The sequence below is a fragment of the Vicia villosa genome, unplaced genomic scaffold (assembly GCF_029867415.1).
Source record: "Vicia villosa cultivar HV-30 ecotype Madison, WI unplaced genomic scaffold, Vvil1.0 ctg.001311F_1_1, whole genome shotgun sequence".
Taxonomy (NCBI): Eukaryota; Viridiplantae; Streptophyta; class Magnoliopsida; order Fabales; family Fabaceae; genus Vicia; species Vicia villosa.
Window position 1 is genome coordinate 206,469 of NW_026705570.1, and position 20,188 is coordinate 226,656.

Consider the following 20,188-nt stretch of genomic DNA (forward strand, 5'->3'; position numbering starts at 1 on the left):
CCGTTTCTAGGCATTAACTCAAGGATCTCCCAACTCCAATATTCTTCTATTACAGGTCATCTTCACCATGCATTTGAGTTTAAAGCAAATGATGTCGCATGGAGAGAGATATAAGCATACAAAGGGAAGCATATACATGGTTTTGTGGCTGCAATATACAAAGACTTTCCACACCAATATGTTCTACATCAGGCTATGCAAGCTGCTGAATCATCAAAGAGCATGTGAGAATTCCATCAAAAATGCAAATAATACACTGCAGCTCACCCACACTATAATCCCCATGCACACTATAACGCTCATATGCACCATACATATATATAAGAAAAATCCTTCACAAATCACAACACACACATTCATTTTCTTTCACGCTCTCACACTTCATTCCCCTCACCTTCCTCTACTATCTCTCTCTCCCAAAAAGTTTGTTACAAACCCTCAACAGACTCCATAACCAAAAAACTCTAACAAACTTCATCTCCACCTTTCACCTTCACCATGTCTCAGCCACCTCCATCATCAACAACCACCATAACCACCACCTTCATCTTCCTCCATCATCAACCACCACCATCGAACTCACCTCCATCATTCGAGGATCTCTTCTCTGTTTGAATCATCATCATCGTCGCTTCGCTAACCTCATCTCGGATTTCTTGAAGCGACAAATTCTACATCAGGTTCAGAACACCTTTTGAGTTTATTTCTCAAAGGTTGATATCTTTCTCGTAGCTAGCAGCGAAGTCATCACGAAAGCGTAAAGGCGTGGAGTTTTCTAACGTTTCCGAGTCAAGAATTGTTTGAGGTAAGCCTTGAACTCCTCAGCATGTTAGTTACCATGTTTTAAGATCATTGTAGTGATTCTTGATTATGGTAGAATGCTTGTGGTGGCTCTGTGTTTAATTTCGCATGACTTTGATTTTTGAAAGTTTGTATCCCTGAGAAGAAGCGTGTTTAGATGTTTGAATCGTGTCTTGGCACCCTGTGAATGGTTATGAAGGTGTTGACGCACTCAGAGTATGTTTCGGTGAATTTTAGTTATACTAGGGTTTAGCAAATGGTTTCGGTTAGGATGTTAGAGGCAAGATCAATAAAATCTAAGACCAGATCCGTAATCAGCGTGAAAATTGGAGTAGAAAGGTGTGAACTTTTTAAATTTCAGGAAAACTTGATGAAATCTTCGTCGTGGAATCACCGGAGAAGACGACCGGAGGTGGACCTCCGGCGCCTGAGTGTGTTGCATGGATCTTACTTCCGAGGGCTTACGTGGCGTGATGGTATTCGTTACTTTGTTTGCCATTTACTTGCTATTTTGTCTTGACTCATATGATTAGGGAGTAACGTGGCGTCTTCTTGTTGGCTCTGATCTTATTTTGTCTTTTGTGACTTAAGAGCCAGTTGACCAATTGATTTCAGGTGCCAATATTTTCATGTCACGCTTCAAATTTCCACATTATTGCATGCTGATTGAAATAGGATATATTAAAGAAATATTAAAATGGAATAAGGCCATATAGTTGGGCCGTGGATCACTCGGGCCTGGGCTGTTTTCATAATCACATTCCTTTGTTGCTAGCGCACCACCGTGTAGTAAATATGGGCCTGGCGTTCTTTACTCTCCACACTCCCTGTTTGGGCCCAGTTTAGCTTATAACATAATTTTAGTTCATTAGAAAGTTACTGACGCACCCCCCTGCTGTCTAGATTGTAGATTTTATTTTAACTTTTGTTTTCTTTTACTTTTAGCTTCATAAATACTTTTTTAACTCAAATAAAAACGCATAAGAATTGTCCGTGGATATTTTAGGTTGGTTAAATAATTGTCATGATTTTTTGTAAATAATTCTTTAATAGACTTAGGATTTAATTTTTAGTCTCGATTTTCGTATAGAATTAATGGATGTATGTGTGCTTGTGAGTATCATTTGTTTGCTATAATTCTCAATTTTATTTGTCGCATATTGATTTTCCTTTACCTATTCCATGTATAGTTTTTGTTAATAATTGTATAGTTTATCATTTTAATTCCCTTGTATAGACAACTTAGACTAGAATTTAGGAATAGTTCCCTCATCATCCCCTTTTTTCCTTTCAACTTTTAAAATACTTAATAAATATCGATGAAGATCATACCGTTACTATATTTCATAGTAGGAAAGAAATGATTGGGGTGTAGGCCCCGATGTATGTTCTTTCCTACTTAGCGGAGAAGAAATGATTGAGGTGTGAAGCCTCGATGTATTTCTTAACCGTTATTTAGAGAAACGATTGTGGCGTAGGCCTCGATGTGCATTCTCTAAATATTCACAAAAGAACTCCTTTTTGTATTTCCTTTACTTAGCGGAGAAGAAATGATTGAGGTGTGAAGCCTCGATGTATTTCTTAACCGTTATTTAGAGAAACGATTGTGGCGTAGGCCTCGATGTGCATTCTCTAAATATTCACAAAAGAACTCCTTTTTGTATTTCCTTTACTTAGCGGAGAAGAAATGATTGAGGTGTGAAGCCTCGATGTATTTCTTAACCGTTATTTAGAGAAACGATTGTGGCGTAGGCCTCGATGTGCATTCTCTAAATATACAAAACAAAACTCTTTTTGGTATGATCTAAGTCACAAATTAAATCCCCTTAAAAAACACCAACCAAAAACACATAAAGCACTAATAAATGGTCAGATTTAAAACAAAGTAAGGAAGTGATGCGAAGCCTTGTAGTAGGTCTTCGTCATCATGGAATTACCTTAAAAGACACAAACCCATCATTTCTTTTTCTTTTGCCTCGTTGGCACCTAAGGGCACCGTCATTTCCGCTCGTATGCATCCTAGGCGATCCCTTATGCAAGAGCGCGAACGTTGACTCCGCCCAATAAAAAACACAAAAACAAACAGAAAGTCTTTAGCCGAGCTACGGTAACTCTGATTCCTGAAAAGGATACGTAGGCAGCGGGGTAGGGCCCGTGCGAGTACAATTCTTTCTTTTCCCTACATTTTGCATGCATTCGCATTTAGACATAGACATAGTTTTACACCCTTTAGATAGAAACAAACATAGGTGGATACCATCGAGTACGATGGGCGCGAGGGGTGCTAGCGCCTTCCCCTTGCGTAACCGACTCCCGTACCTTGATTCTCTGGTCGCAAGACCCTGTTCCTTCCTTTGTTAGGTTTCCTGGTATTCCTTTCCCTTATGGGATAAATATATTGGTGGCGACTCTGTTCATTTTTCGCGAGCGTGCGACACCTGGCGACTCTGCTGGGGATGTTGATAGACCTGTGCTGGTCCATTCTTAGTGAGTCGATCCTAGCCTTTGTTTGTTTCTTTTATTGGGTGTTTATTTATTTGTTTATGCGTTTTGCGTTTTGTATATATGCTTGCATACCATGTTTACTTCTTGCTTGCATATCATGTTTACTTTTCGCATGCATCTGGACTATATTATGGGTCCCCGTGGGGGCCACATATTTTCTCTGTTTGCAGGTTGGGTGGGATGATTCTATGAGGTAAAAGGCCCAATACACAGGCTATGAGTGCACTTTAGGTACCCTAGGATAGAGTGGGAGCATGGTTTGTCTCGAGGTGTACGTCTCGGGATGGATCATGTGACTACGAGCAGAGTAGTGGTTTCAAACGGAGGTATTATCGTCACCCGCATCCGCGCTGTGATGATGCTTACCTTCGGGCGGACCGTATACTGCGTTTCATGACCTTACCCTGACCTAGATTCACCTGTGAGTGGGGAGGGATATACATGACAGGTACCGTTGGTGACTATTCTGTTCTGTTGGTGACTATTGTTCTTATGGCTGTGTGGCACCTATGCCGGACCTTTGACCTTATGACATTCGGTTCTGCTCAGAGACGACACAACAACTCTCTCATATTGGGAGAATCTCCATTGCATCATTTTCATCATGGCATATTTATTTTCCAAAGAAAAAAAAGAAGAAAAGATGTAATGAAAAAAAAAAGGGAAAAAAAAAAGAAAAAAGAAAAATAGTATTATTTCTCATATGCATGCCATTTTTCAGGGTATCTGAGGTTATTACTTTTCATCCAGGATGGCTAACAACGTGACCGTTACCAGAGAAGCTACAAGGCGTACTCACACTTACAGTTTCCATCGCGAAGGCTTGATTCAGTTGGGGCAATTGGGTGGATTGATCGCTGGTCATAATAAAACTGTGTTCACTGAGAATTATGGAAACATCTTGACTCTTTTGGACTCACACGTCGACGAATGGGGTTTATCTACTCTTCTCCAGTTCTATGATCCTGACTTGCGTTGTTTCACCTTCTCAGGCTATCAGTTGGCTCCCACTCTCGAGGAGTACTCTCACTTTCTCAATATCAAGATTCAACACAAGGTTCCTTTCGTTTGTGTCCCAGAGAAGCCTGATTTGGACTACATTGCCAACGCTCTTTATTTGAGCATAGGAGACGTTCATGGAAATTGGAAGAAGAATGGTAACACACATGGTTTCTACATGAGTTTCTTGATTGAAAAGGCTCAAGAATTGGCTAACAAAAAGTTGTGGGAAGCTTTCAACGCCCTTCTGGCCGTTTTGATTTATGGGATCGTGATGTTCCCTAACATTCACAAGTTCGTTGATCTGGCCGCTATATGTCTTTTCGTGGATAAGAATCCGATCCCTACTTTGCTAGCCGATACGTACTATTCCATTCACTCTCGATATGGGAAAGGAGGAGCCATAAGAAATTGTCTGCCGTTGTTATACACCTGGTTTAAGTCCCACCTACCTACAAGTGGTCCTTTCATTACTTCTACTCAGAAATGGCCTCAAAGGATCATGAGGCTTACCGGAAATGACATTGTCTGCTGTCCCACTGGAATGGACGTGGAGAAAGTTATAACTAGCTGTGGTACTTTTGACAACGTTCCTCTCATAGGAACAAAAGGTGTTATCAATTATAATCCTAAGCTAGCGCTGCGTCAGTTGGGTTTTGCACTTGAAGACAAGCCTTTGGACAAAGAGATATTCGAATCCGTTTGCTTTGAAAAGGGAACCGATCCAAAGGGTCTAGAAAAAGTGAGGAGTGCCTGGAATAGCATCCATACAGATGATCAGATTTCTCTAGGTGAAAAGAATGTCGTTGCCAAACAAGCCTACACAGATTGGGTTGAAAATAGAGTTAAAGATCGCCTGTTGCCTTTCCCGAAGGTTAACCCATTGTACGAGCAACCACCTAAGATTCCAATTGCCACTATGCCTGTTGAGAATCGTATCCAGGTAGATATGGAATGCACCCAATTGCATGAAAAGAAGTCAGATGCGCAACCGAAACATTGTCTTGTGGACCAGAAAAGAGTTGAGTTGACACACGAAGCCAAAATGCTGAAGGGAGGATCTTCCAGAGTTCAAAAGAGGGCTAGAACGGAAAAAGGTGAAAGAGATACTACTGTTATTGTTGAGGATCACCAGAAGATCCTAAAAAGGGCCATGAAAGAGGCAGAAGAGAAACTCAAGCGAGAGTACCGAGAAGACTTGAAAGCTTATAAGCTCAAGATAGAAAGGGATGCTAGAGTTGAAGTGAAGAATCTGAAAAAGAAACTGGAAGAAGAGACAACTCAAAGAATGGCAGTTGAGACTCAACTGAAAGGAAGTCACCTCCGTAATGCTCGACTAACAGAAGAAAATGCCAAGCTCAGAGATCGAATGATGGGTATGGAGGACGTATCTGAAAAGGATTATCTCCCAGAATGCAAAGGATGTGACAAACTCAGGGAGTGCTGCAAGAAGCTAGATGGGCATTTGTTTCGCAAAGATGAGGTGATTCAAAGCCTTCTTAAAGGAAGAGATCGAGAAGCAACCAAGAAACTGTTTGATGAAACTAAGAGGTGGAGCGACGAGCACTTCAGACAAGGAGACCTCTGTTTTATATTCAGATGGATTAATGTTTGAGTCTGTATGTTTCGACCACCACCAGACTTGTTGGATGGGGTCTTTTATTTCCCTTGTTGAACTATCTTGTTGATGTATGGCTTGCCCAAGTTTAAATTTCTGTTATGAATAAAAGAACTAGTTTCTCTTGATACTTATCTTTTGTCACATTGTTAGCTATTCTGGATCAATATTAAACCTTGGATACTCTGAAAATGGCACATCACGTCATACGCACACATGCACTCATACATTCACATTATCACATTGCATTTTTCAGGTTATTGTACAAGAAACTAATTGGGGTCCCTTTCAGCAACAGATTTCTGCTTCAACAACAACGCTGACTTCCTTACATCCTTACCGCACCAGAAACAACGAGAAGAGAATCATGGAACAATTTGAACAGAATCAAGCTGCCCTCCGTAGGGATATGGATGTTATGGGGGAAAGAATGGCCCAACTTATGGAGACTCTCCATGCCGTTGTTCAAGGACAGGATGAACTCAGAAAGAGCGTCGCTAGTTTGGTCAAGGATGTTCCTACCACTTCTGTCGACGGAGGGACGAAAACTAAAGAGACTCCTATTAATGAGACACTTAAAGTAGTGGACGACCACCATGAGGTTATTGATCTTGAACATGATCTCACTGCTGAGTTGACCGAGACTGCTAAGATGTACCAAGCTCTTGAAGAACGCCTTAAGGCTGTTGAGGTTGCTAAAACTTCAAGTTTCGACACCGCTGCTATGTGCTTGGTACCTGGAATTGTTATTCCCCCGAAGTTCAAGGTGCCAGATTTTGATAAGTACAAGGGAGTTACCTGCCCAGAGACTCACATTCGTTCCTATTGCCGTAAGATGGCCGCTCACGCTGAGAACGAACGTCTGCTTATGCATTTCTTCCAGGATAGTCTCGCTGGAGCCCCGTTGGAGTGGTATATGAAACTCGAGAGGTCTAATGTCAGTACTTGGGGAGAACTTATTGATGCCTTCTTGAAACAATACCACTACAATACTGCTATGGCTCCTAGCCGTGCCCAGCTGCAGAATATGTCACAGAAATCTGAAGAGTCCTTTAAGGAATACGCCCAGAGATGGCGTGAACTTGCTGCTCGAGTTCAACCTCCCTTATTGGACCGAGAATTGATTGATATGTTTATGGGAACTCTGAAAGGGCCGTATCTTCAGCACATGGTTAGTAATACTTCTCCTTCCTTTTCGGATGTGGTCATCATTGGTGAGAGGGTTGAGAACTGTGTCAAAGCTGGTACCATTCAAGGAGTTACTAATCCTAGCAACTCAAGTGGTAATGGTAAGAAGCCGTATTCTGGGTTTGTGAAGAAGAAGGAAGGTGAAACTAGCACCGCTTCTGTTGATCAAGGCCGAGCTCCTGCATATTCTGCTGTTCCACCTCCTTATTATCTGATGCCTTATGCTGTTCCTGGTCCATATGTCCCTCAAGCATATGCTGCTGCCCTTCCACAACCATGGATGGCACCCCAACAGCCTTTCGTACCACAACAACAAGCTGCTGCTCCTCAGAATCGCCAACAGAATCCTAGGCCTCAAGGTCAGAGAGGTCCGCAAAGGCAAAGATACCCTGACAGGCGTATAGATCCGATTCCAATGCCGTATGCTCAACTTCTTCCCCAATTGCTTGCTGGTCAATTAGTGCAACTCCGCGAAATGGGTCCTCCACCTAGCCCTCTTCCTCCCGGATATGATGCTAATGCTCGGTGTGAATTTCATTCAGGTGCTCCAGGCCATACGATCGAAAGGTGTAGAGCATTGAAGTACAAAGTTCAGGATCTCCTTGATGACAAGCTTATCTCGTTCGCTCCTACTGGTCCTAATGTGCAGAATAATCCTATGCCTCCTCATGCTGGTGCGACCAATGCTATTGAGTTATGTGATGATCAGACCCTGGTGAATGATGTTAGTAAGGTTAAGATGCCGCTAGCAACTATCAGAGAACATCTTTTGCAACAAAAGGTTTTGTGTGAGCTACATGACTACTGTTTGCAATGTTCTTTTAATCCTCAAGAGTGCGCTAGGTTGAAAGAAGAAATTCAGAAACTAATGGACGAAGGTGTTCTTAGAGTGGAAAGGGTCGTTCCTATTGAAGATGTGGCCATCCTAGAAATCCCTTACCATCCTGCTGAGGCGTCAAAGACTCAGAGCACGCCTTTGGCCATTCAAACACCAAAAACCCCGCTGGTTATTCATGCACCGAGTGCTCCATTGACCATTCAAGCTCCGAGAACTCCGATGGTTATTCAGGTTCCAAATGCTCCGTCAACTCCTTCAACCTCATCTCTCGCTCCCTCTCATGTGAATGATTCTAAGGCTGTTCCTTGGAGTTATAATGCTGTGTATATTCGAGGGAAGAAGTATGACTGTCCTCCAGTGGGTAATTCGAGCATCACAAATATTGCTGGCACTGGTGGTATTACCCGTAGTGGTCGGATCTTTGCTGCCCCTCCTCCGCTTCCTAAAGAGACCAATAAGGACGCTAATGCACAAGCAAAGGGGAAGCAAGTTATTGTCGACCCTCCTGTAACACGTAATGCACAAGATGCTGAGCAACTTCTGAGAATCATTAAGAAAAGTGACTACAAGGTGATTGATCAACTTGACCAAACTCAAGCTAAGATTTCCATCTTGTCCTTTTTGGTTTACTCGGAAGCTCATCGTGATGCTCTGATGAAAGTTCTGGCTTCCGCTCACGTGACTCAAGACATTACCGTGCCTCAGTTTGAAGGGGTTGTGACCAATATTGCTGCTGGTAATTGTTTGGGTTTTTCTGATGATGAACTCCCACCTGAGGGTAGAGCACACAACAAAACATTGCATATCTCCGTCAAGTGTCTGGATGCTGTGTTGTCTCGAGTTCTGATTGATACAGGTTCTTCTCTTAATGTGATGCCCAAGGCCACTTTGTTTAAGCTGAGTATGGATGGGATTATGATGAGACCATGCACTATGAGTGTTAGAGCATTTGATGGTTCTAGAAGGTCCGTAGAAGGAGAAATTGATCTGCCTGTCTTGATTGGTCCTCACATGTTCTACATTGCCTTCTACGTTATGGATATAAACCCTTCATACACTTGCCTCTTGGGTCGTCCTTGGATTCATGCTGCTGGAGCTGTGACATCTACTCTCCACCAGTGTTTGAAATTTGTTGTGAATGACAAGATTGTTGTGATCACTGGTGAAGAGGATTTGATAGTCAATAATCTGGCATCATACCGTTATGTTGAAGTGGAGGGAGAGATACAAGAGACACCTTTTCAAGCCTTAGAGATTGTGTCAGTTGACAAACTCCCTGTGGTCGAGAATAAGAAGGAACTCGGAGCGCCCCTCTCGTCTTTAAATGATGCTAAGGCTTTCTTAGAAGCTGGTACTCCCCATAGTGCCTGGGGCAAGCTGATTGACGTTCAAGAGAAGCGAGACAAGTATGGCCTTGGGTATCAACCATCTTCTTCTACTCAGCTCAGCATAATTCCTGGAAAGAAGGTGATTCCCCCCATTTCTCAAGTGTTCGTCAGTGCAAGCACCAGTTCTGGAAGTCAAGTTCTCGCCGTGGATGATGATGATGAAGAAGATCTCTCCAGATTCATTTGCCATGCTGCGCCTGGACAGGAACTCAACAATTGGACTATCTTGGACATCCCTAGAGTCACTTTTATGGAGATGTAATTTTCTTGTTTCGATAAGTCATGTGCTTCGCCCTAAGCATTTTGACCACTTGTATAAAGAAGGGCCCCCATGTTGTTTCAATTTGTTTAATATTGAATGAAAATCATATCTTCGCATGCAATTACTGTTCCATTTCTTTCATTTTTGTTTTTACTTTAAAAAACTTTTTCAAAAATGGCAAAGATTTCCTTTTTTTCCTTTTTATGTGTTGCATTCTAAGGCATAAATCATCCATCGTGCAGATCCGGCTCGAACTCCATCAAAAATGATAATGTTACAGTTCCACGTCTTGATATCTTTGAGAATCCAATTGACCAAGCTGATGAGGATAGTGGGGAAGATTGTGAAGTCCCCGAGGAATTGGCAAGACTTTTGAGACAAGAGGAGAAATTTATTCAGCCACATCAAGAAGCCATAGAAATCATCAACCTCGGTACAGAAGAAGCAAAGAGAGAAGTCAAGATAGGGGCTGCTTTGCAAAGTGATGTAAAGAGAAGGTTGATTGAGCTGCTTCGAGAGTATGTTGACATCTTCGCCTAGTCATACGAAGACATGCCTGGTTTAGACACGGATATAGTTATGCACAGGTTACCGCTCAAACCAGAATGTCCGCCTGTAAAGCAAAAACCGCGAAGAACTCGACCTGATATGGCTTTGAAAATCAAAGAAGAAGTTGAAAAACAGTTGAAGGCTGGTTTCTTGTCTGTATGCGAATATCCTCCTTGGATTGCAAACATCGTGCCTGTTCCTAAGAAGGACGGGAAGGTACGCATGTGTGTCGACTACCGAGATTTGAATAGGACAAGTCCGAAGGATGATTTTCCTCTGCCTCATATTGATGTGCTAGTCGACAACACTGCTCAGTACTCGGTGTTCTCATTCATGGATGGTTTTTCTGGCTACAATCAAATAAAGATGGCTCCTGAAGATATGACCAAGACTACTTTTACCACTCCGTGGGGTACGTATTGTTATAAGGTGATGCCTTTTGGTCTTAAGAATGCTGGTGCAACATATCAACGTGCGATGGTGACCCTCTTCCATGACATGATCCATAAAGAGATTGAGGTGTACGTCGATGATATGATTGCAAAATCCCAAACTGAGGAGGAACATTTGGTATATCTTGAGAAATTGTTTGCTCGTTTGCGAAAATTCAAGTTGAGGCTTAATCCAAACAAGTGCACTTTTGGAGTGCGATCAGGAAAATTACTTGGATTCATTGTGAGTCAACGAGGGATTGAGGTCGACCCTGATAAAGTAAGAGCAATACAGAATATGCCAGCACCGAAGAATGAAAAAGAAGTTCGAGGGTTCCTTGGGAGATTGAATTATATAGCCAGGTTCATTTCTCATCTCACTGACACTTGTGAACCCATCTTTAAGTTGTTGCGCAAGAATCAAGATATCCGTTGGGATGACCATTGCCAAGAAGCCTTCGAAAAGATCAAACAGTATCTCCAAGAGCCACCAATCCTCATGCCTCCGGTTCCGGGGAGGCCGCCTCTTATGTACTTAACTGTGCTTGAAGGATCTATGGGGTGTGTGCTGGGCCAACATGACGAGTCTGGTCGAAAAGAGTGCGCCATTTATTACCTGAGCAAAAAGTTTACCGATTGTGAAACCCGTTACTCACTACTCGAGAAAACTTGTTGTGCTTTGGTATGGGCTGCTCGCCGACTAAGGTAGTACATGTTGACTCACACCACTCTATTGATCTCCAAAATGGACCCGATAAAGTACATCTTTGAAAAACCGGCCCTTACAGGAAGATTAGCCCGATGGCAAATGCTTTTATCAGAATATGATATCCAGTATGTCACACAGAAGGCCATCAAAGGAAGTGTCCTTGCAGATCATCTTGCTCATCAGCCATTAGAAGAGTATCAGTCAATGAAGTTTGACTTTCCTGGTGAAGATATCATGAAACTGGATGATAATGAAGGACCCGAACCAGGAGAGCGATGGACCCTCACGTTCGATGGTGCATCAAATGCTATGGGCCATGGTATTGGGGCAGTTTTGACTTCTCCTCGTCAAACCCACATCCCTTTCACAGCTAGAATATGCTTTGATTGCACAAACAATGTCGCAGAGTACGAAGCTTGCATAATGGGCATCGAAGCAGCCATTGATATGAGGATCAAGATCCTCGAGGTTTATGGGGATTCTGCCTTGGTCATACATCAAGTAAGAGGTGATTGGGAGACACGACACCCCAACTTAGTTCCTTACAAGGACTATATTTTGGAGTTGTTGCCCGCTTTCGAGGAAATCACTTTCGATCATATCCCACGAGAGGAAAATCAATTGGCAGACGCTTTGGCTACTTTGGCAGCTATGTTCAGAGTTAGCTCCCCTAAAGAAGTGCCAGACATAAGGATCCTCCGTTACAAAGAGCCTGCCCATGTGTTCCCTGCTCATTGTCTCACTACTGAAGATGTGTATGATGAAAAGCCATGGTATTACGACATCAAGAGGTATGTTGAGAAGCAAGAGTATCCCGAAGATGCTACGATTGGTGATAAGCGAACGCTTCGAAGGTTAGCATCCAAATTCTTCTTGTCAGGAGACGTCCTGTACAAAAGAAACTATGATTCGGTTTTGCTCAGATGCGTGGATAGACACGAAGCAGAATTAATCATGCGGGAAATTCATGAAGGATCTTTTGGAACCCATTCCAATGGGCACTCCATGGCCAAAAAGATCTTGCGAGCAGGATATTATTGGATGACCATTGAAAGTGATTGTTATGTATACGTGAAGAAATGTCACAAATGCCAAGTGTATGCTGACAGAATTCATGTTCCTCCAACTCCTCTGAATGTCCTGACGTCTCCTTGGCCCTTTGCCATGTGGGGCATTGACATGATTGGACGAATTGAGCCACAAGCTTCAAATGGGCATAGATTTATTCTTGTTGCTATCGACTACTTCACCAAATGGGTTGAAGCTGCTTCTTACAAGAATGTAACCAAGCAAGTCGTCACTCGCTTTATCAAGAAAGAAATCATATGCCGATATGGGGTTCCAAACAAGATCATCACTGATAACGGGTCCAATCTCAATAACAAGATGATGGCAGAGTTGTGCGAAGAGTTCAAGATTGAACATCACAATTCATCACCCTATCGGCCAAAGATGAATGGCGCAGTCGAAGCTGCCAACAAGAATATAAAGAAGATTGTCCAGAAAATGGTTAGAACGTATAAAGAGTGGCATGAGATGTTGCCATTTGCTTTGCATGGCTATAGAACCTCAGTTCGTACTTCGACTGGGGCAACCCCCTTTTCCCTTGTCTATGGCATGGAGGCCGTACTTCCTGTAGAAGTGGAAATTCCTTCGTTGAGGGTCTTGATGGACGCCAAACTTGATGAAACAGAATGGGTTCAAACGAGGCTTGATCACCTCAATCTAATTGAGGAGAAACGCTTATCTGCTATCTGCCATGGCCAGTTGTACCAAAAGAGGATCAAGAAAGCGTATGACAAGAAGATTCGGCCGCGAGAATTCCACACAGGTGACCTAGTCGTAAGGAAGATCTTGCCAATTCACACTGATCCAAGGGGCAAATGGACTCCCAACTATGAGGGACCATACATTGTGAAGAAAGCATTTTCAGGTGGTGCTTTAATCCTGACAAAGATGGATGGGGAAGACGTTCCGCTTCCAGTCAATTCAGACTCAGTCAAAAAATACTACGCATAAAAGACCCGCTAGGTCGACGTACCTAGGCAAAAATAAGGGCATCCCGGCAAACCAAAAGGGTTTGGGCAAAAATCAGGGATAAAACAAAAAGAGTATAACCCGCTAAGTTGAAAACCCGAAAGGGCGACTTAGGCAAAAAGGGGTATCCCGTTGGATTGAAAACCCGAAAGGGCGATCCAGGCAAAAGTTAGGGATCGAAAGCGAGAGGCTGCAGTCTGAATACCCTTCACAAAAATCACTATACACCCTTGGCAAAGCAGACAGATCGATCCAACCATTACACTTCTGAAGCAAAGCATTGAGAAGATCGAGGATATGGGAACTGTAGCAATACCAGTTTTAATGGAAATTTGAGCATTTCTCTTTGCCATTTTGCTCTTTGTGTTTTATTTTCTTCTTTGCAACTACCTCATTTAGGAGTTGCTTCCTTGTACAGAAGCCTATTCATAGGCATTCCATCAATAAAATGATCTTTTGATAAAAAGCGTTCCTCCCTACTTTTTCATTTTTTCGCATGCGAGGTGTGATTTAGTTCGTTATTAAACATTGCATTGAAAGCATGGGGGATAATAATCTTGAATAAAAACGAAACATGATGTTACATAAACATAAAAGTGCTCTAAGGAGCACCATATGCATCCAAACGTTGTTTTTCTGTGCAGGTTGCAGATTCTAATGGTCGCTCCGACCTCTCTCTTATCACAAAGATCATCATCCTCCGCCCGCGTGAAAGTTCAAACGTGTAATTCACCAACACTGGTAAACATGGGGCACCTGAGAAGATCCATGTCCCTCTTCCATATGGCAGACAAAGAATGGTCCCTCAAAACTCATGATTCCCCAAGCAGTATAGGATGTAAGGAAAGTCGGGCAAAGTCACTTCCTCCCCAACAGAGTTATGTTCTAATCCTCCACACAGTTGCCAATCATTTTTGGCACTATGTGGTTTCCAACGCCCACTCACAATGGTGTTTCAAGATCACAAGCAACGGACCCCAATGATCCTACTCTTCTGTTCCACCAAGGGCCTTTATTTGGCACTCTCTGCATATAGAATCCATTACATATAACATTGCATCCTCAAAGGCGTAGCATATCCATCAAAATAGATCATTACGCCATGGAAAAATTCAAACATGCATACAAAGCATAAGCCGGATAATACAAATCATCCCTCAATCAAGACGATGTTACTTCCCCACTGGAGAAATGTCCTTACAAATTCCGATTGATATCTGCTACTCCATTACAAATCTCCTCCATCCACGGTGCCGATACTTGGTTTTCTCAATCCCCAAAAGAAATCTCCCCAATAGGGATCGGACGCAATGTCTTTCTTTGTCAGAATCGTTGTCTCCGAGGTTATTTCCCGTGTGTCGCGCGAAGATTAGAGTGCGAATGAGGGTGGGCATTCAACCCATCTCATTTTTCAATCGTTTGAATAAACCATACTTGGTGTGTGGCAATTCGAACGATTGCCACTCTTGAAGAGTTACACCCCGCCTTTGGCCTGAGGGATCAATGTAACTCTTATGCTTCGTCAGCATCAATATCCCCGTAATCCCCCATGGTTACTGTCATCTTATTGCCGAACCTAGTCGTCCCTAGTCTCCGTGGTCCCTTCCCTCGTACGGGAAAATTTTTCAGATCCAACCCCTGTGTTGTGCATCCCCCGCCTCTCGTCCAGGCACACCATTTTCAAAACCAAATCCCAATCCCCGGTAAGTCCATCTACCAAGCTTTTCAAACACTCGTCTGTGTCATTCCTTTCGATACTCGTTTGTATCACCTTTTGATGCTCGTATGTGTCATTCTTTCGATACTCGTCTGTATCTCCTTTTGATGCTCGTATGTGTCATTCTTTCGATACTCGTCTGTATCTCCTTTTGATGCTCGTATGTGTCATTCTTTCGATACTCGTCTGTATCTCCTTTTGATGCTCGTATGCGTCATTCTTTCGATACTCGTCTGTATCACCTTTTGATGCTCGTATGTGTCATTATTTCGATACTCGTCTGTATCTCCTTTTGATGCTCGTATGTGTCATTCTCTCGATACTCGTCTGTATCTCCTTTTGATGCTCGTATGTGTCATTCTTTCGATACTCGTCTGTATCCCCTTTTGATGCTCGTATGTGTCATTCTTTCGATACTCGTCTGTATCTCCTTTTGATGCTCGTTTGTGTCATTCCTTTGATACTCGTCTGTATCTCCTTTTGATGCTCGTATGTGTCATTCTTTCGATACTCGTCTGTATCTCCCTTTCGATGCTCGTATGTGTCATTCTTTCGATACTCGTCGGTATCTCCCTTTCGATGCTCGTATGTGTCATTCTTTCGATACTCGTCTGTATCTTCCTTTTGATGCTCGTATGTGTCATTCTGTCGATACTCGTTCGTATCTCCTTTAAAACGCTTGTCTATCTTACCTTCCCACCAGACATACTTCTGCTCCGACCACTTCCATGTAATAATCACCTCCTTTGAGAACCTTGTATTGGCACTTTGGCTACGTTACAAGCTATCACCGTTCTTCCAATTCCTCACTGTAAATATTTCCATCAGAAAAAACAAAATTCTCTTTCCCCAGCAGATATCAAGGCAAAAATAAAAGGAATAAAAACCACTCCATCTCCTCAGGACAAATTTCAGGTCTTCGGTATTTAATCTTCTACTTCGAATATTCGAAAGGCTGGCGCCAATCTCACCTTCGAGTATAAGACGATTAAATAGGGGCAGCTGTCATACCCCAAATTTGTCCTACCCTTTAACTTCTAACTGGCTTAGGCTTTGCATTCATGTACATACATCACTTAGGTCATAATCCATACCCATGCATTCATATCATAGGTGTTATTCAAGGGCTAGCAAGAAAAAGCTCCATTGCAAAGAAGTTTGATCAGAGAATGAGAAAACTGAGGTATAATCATGTGGCTCTATGTTCATTGAAGTCCTCCTGGATTGGGGTGTCTCCCTGCTTCAAATCAGGGCATTGATTGAAGAGTGCAAGCTTGCAAACCGTCTGGTTCTTTAAATCAAGGTTTCTTTGACCAAAGTCCACCAGTTGACTTTCTGGTCAACATTTAATCAGGGATGGCTTCTATGTGTGGAAAAATTCTCATGCTGGCCTTGTGGAGGCGTTTGTGTGACTGGAATTGATTGGAGGAGATTAATCGGGAATTTCATTGAAATCGGAAAAATCAGAACAGTTGACTTTTGGGTCAAAATTAGAAGAATTATTCGAATATTGACTTTTGGTGGAAAATCAGTCAAGAAAAGTCAAAGAATGGATAAAATCGGGAGTTTGACAAACTTGCCAAAAATAGAAAAAAAATCAAAAGTGGAAAGTTCCATACTTAGAAAATTTTTTGGCCCTTAAAAAGTTTGATGAACAGCTCACTTCATCACCAACTTACACGTGGCAAATGGCATTTTTTGGAGAAATTTCCAACACCAAAGTTGTTCCTCTCATGGAGGAGAACAACTTTGTAGTTGGACACTTTTTCATTGGAAGCTTGGTTGAAGAGTTATTGATGTTTGAAGTTGGAGACTTTTCTTTTGAATCAAGTCACATTGTTGGGCAAGTTTCAGGCCATGCGTAAGCAATATGTCGAACACATGACGTGCCATAATGGAAGCAGTTCCTTGAGCTCTACGAATGAGCTATGAATGCAAACTTGGTACACATGTGTTATTTGCCATCTCCTCTATCCATTGAAACAAGAACCAATTCAAGTGAGTGGATATTGAATCAATGGTGAGTGCTCAAAGTCACACTCTGACCAAACCATGCATTAACAAGAATCTGGGCCAGAGATCAGGGCACACGCGAGACATTTTCACAAGCACGTGGTGTTCCATTTTCAAAGTTGATTTTAAGGAGTTCCAAGAATCTTCCCGAGCCAACTCTAATGTAAATCTCTTCCTCGCCATGCCCTCTTTCAAACAAGCCATGGGGTGCTCCAAATGGAAATATATTGGGTAAGATATAGACCCTTAAAGCTTCGCTCTAGCCAAGTCACGATTCTTGCCCAGGTTACGGGTGGAAGCCAAGCCACGTGCATGCAGACCCCATGCAGTCACGTTTCACCATGTTCAGGGCCACTTTTCTCCCGTTTCTAGGCATTAACTCAAGGATCTCCCAACTCCAATATTCTTCTATTACAGGTCATCTTCACCATGCATTTGAGTTTAAAGCAAATGATGTCGCATGGAGAGAGATATAAGCATACAAAGGGAAGCATATACATGGTTTTGTGGCTGCAATATACAAAGACTTTCCACACCAATATGTTCTACATCAGGCTATGCAAGCTGCTGAATCATCAAAGAGCGTGTGAGAATTCCATCAAAAATGCAAATACTACACTGCAGCTCACCCACACTATAATCCCCATGCACATTATAACGCTCATATGCACCATACATATATATAAGAAAAATCCTTCACAAATCACAACACACACATTCATTTTCTTTCACGCTCTCACACTTCATTCCCCTCACCTTCCTCTACTATCTCTCTCTCCCAAAAAGTTTGTTACAAACCCTCAACAGACTCCATAACCGAAAAACTCTAACAAACTTCATCTCCACCTTTCACCTTCACCAAGTCTCAGCCACCTCCATCATCAACAACCACCATAACCACCACCTTCATCTTCCTCCATCATCAACCACCACCATCGGACTCACCTCCATCATTCGAGGATCTCTTCTCTGTTTGAATCATCATCATCGTCGCTTCGCTAACCTCATCTCGGATTTCTTGAAGCGACAAATTCTACATCAGGTTCAGAACACCTTTTGAGTTTATTTCTCAAAGGTTGATATCTTTCTCGTAGCTAGCAGCGAAGTCATCACGAAAGCGTAAAGGCGTGGAGTTTTCTAACGTTTCCGAGTCAAGAATTGTTTGAGGTAAGCCTTGAACTCCTCAGCATGTTAGTTACCATGTTTTAAGATCATTGTAGTGATTCTTGATTATGGTAGAATGCTTGTGGTGGCTCTGTGTTTAATTTCGCATGACTTTGATTTTTGAAAGTTTGTATCCCTGAGAAGAAGCGTGTTTAGATGTTTGAATCGTGTATTGGCACCCTGTGAATGGTTATGAAGGTGTTGACGCACTCAGAGTATGTTTCGGTGAATTTTAGTTATACTAGGGTTTAGCAAATGGTTTCGGTTAGGATGTTAGAGGCAAGATCAATAAAATCTAAGACCAGATCCGTAATCAGCGTGAAAATTGGAGTAGAAAGGTGTGAACTTTTTAAATTTCAGGAAAACTTGATGAAATCTTCGCCGTGGAATCACCGGAGAAGACGACCGGAGGTGGACCTCCGGCGCCTGAGTGTGTTGCATGGATCTTACTTCCGAGGGCTTACGTGGCGTGATGGTATTCGTTACTTTGTTTGCCATTTACTTGCTATTTTGTCTTGACTCATATGATTAGGGAGTAACGTGGCGTCTTCTTGTTGGCTCTGATCTTATTTTGTCTTTTGTGACTTAAGAGCCAGTTGACCAATTGATTTCAGGTGCCAATATTTTCATGTCACGCTTCAAATTTCCACATTATTGCATGCTGATTGAAATAGGATATATTAAAGAAATATTAAAATGGAATAAGGCCATATAGTTGGGCCGTGGATCACTCGGGCCTGGGCTGTTTTCATAATCACATTCCTTTGTTGCTAGCGCACCACCGTGTAGTAAATATGGGCCTGGCGTTCTTTACTCTCCACACTCCCTGTTTGGGCCCAGTTTAGCTTATAACATAATTTTAGTTCATTAGAAAGTTACTGACGCACCCCCCTGCTGTCTAGATTGTAGATTTTATTTTAACTTTTGTTTTCTTTTACTTTTAGCTTCATAAATACTTTTTTAACTCAAATAAAAACGCATAAGAATTGTCCGTGGATATTTTAGGTTGGTTAAATAATTGTCATGATTTTTTGTAAATAATTCTTTAATAGACTTAGGATTTAATTTTTAGTCTCGATTTTCGTATAGAATTAATGGATGTATGTGTGCTTGTGAGTATCATTTGTTTGCTATAATTCTCAATTTTATTTGTCGCATATTGATTTTCCTTTACCTATTCCATGTATAGTTTTTGTTAATAATTGTATAGTTTATCATTTTAATTCCCTTGTATAGACAACTTAGACTAGAATTTAGGAATAGTTCCCTCATCATCCCCTTTTTTCCTTTCAACTTTTAAAATACTTAATAAATATCGATGAAGATCATACCGTTACTATATTTCATAGTAGGAAAGAAATGATTGGGGTGTAGGCCCCGATGTATGTTCTTTCCTACTTAGCGGAGAAGAAATGATTGAGGTGTGAAGCCTCGATGTATTTCTTAACCGTTATTTAGAGAAACGATTGTGGCGTAGGCCTCGATGTGCATTCTCTAAATATTCACAAAAGAACTCCTTTTTGTATTTCCTTTACTTAGCGGAGAAGAAATGATTGAGGTGTGAAGCCTCGATGTATTTCTTAACCGTTATTTAGAGAAACGATTGTGGCGTAGGCCTCGATGTGCATTCTCTAAATATTCACAAAAGAACTCCTTTTTGTATTTCCTTTACTTAGCGGAGAAGAAATGATTGAGGTGTGAAGCCTCGATGTATTTCTTAACCGTTATTTAGAGAAACGATTGTGGCGTAGGCCTCGATGTGCATTCTCTAAATATACAAAACAAAACTCTTTTTGGTATGATCTAAGTCACAAATTAAATCCCCTTAAAAAACACCAACCAAAAACACATAAAGCACTAATAAATGGTCAGATTTAAAACAAAGTAAGGAAGTGATGCGAAGCCTTGTAGTAGGTCTTCGTCATCATGGAATTACCTTAAAAGACACAAACCCATCATTTCTTTTTCT

General features: G+C 41.9%; 1 protein-coding gene across 1 annotated transcript; it reads left to right on the forward strand.

Moving 5' to 3' along the window:
• Positions 1-4,057: 4,057 nt before the first annotated feature.
• LOC131634540 (uncharacterized) lies at positions 4,058-18,692 on the forward strand. Its single transcript, XM_058905209.1, has 4 exons — positions 4,058-4,241; positions 4,386-4,880; positions 4,974-5,402; positions 18,580-18,692. The coding sequence occupies exons 1-4, from the start codon at positions 4,058-4,060 to the stop codon at positions 18,690-18,692; spliced, it is 1,221 nt and encodes a 406-aa protein (XP_058761192.1).
• Positions 18,693-20,188: the final 1,496 nt, after the last annotated feature.

Bases quoted from the DNA above. Each gene is read 5' to 3' on its own strand.
- LOC131634540 (XM_058905209.1), top strand. From the start codon at position 4,058: ATGGCTAACAACGTGACCGTTACCAGAGAAGCTACAAGGCGTACTCAC. The intron at 4,242-4,385 runs GTTTATCTACTC...TTTGTGTCCCAG, and splicing joins CTCACACGTCGACGAATGGG to AGAAGCCTGATTTGGACTAC. The intron at 5,403-18,579 runs GTGAAAGAGATA...TTTAAATTTCAG, and splicing joins GAGGGCTAGAACGGAAAAAG to GAAAACTTGATGAAATCTTC.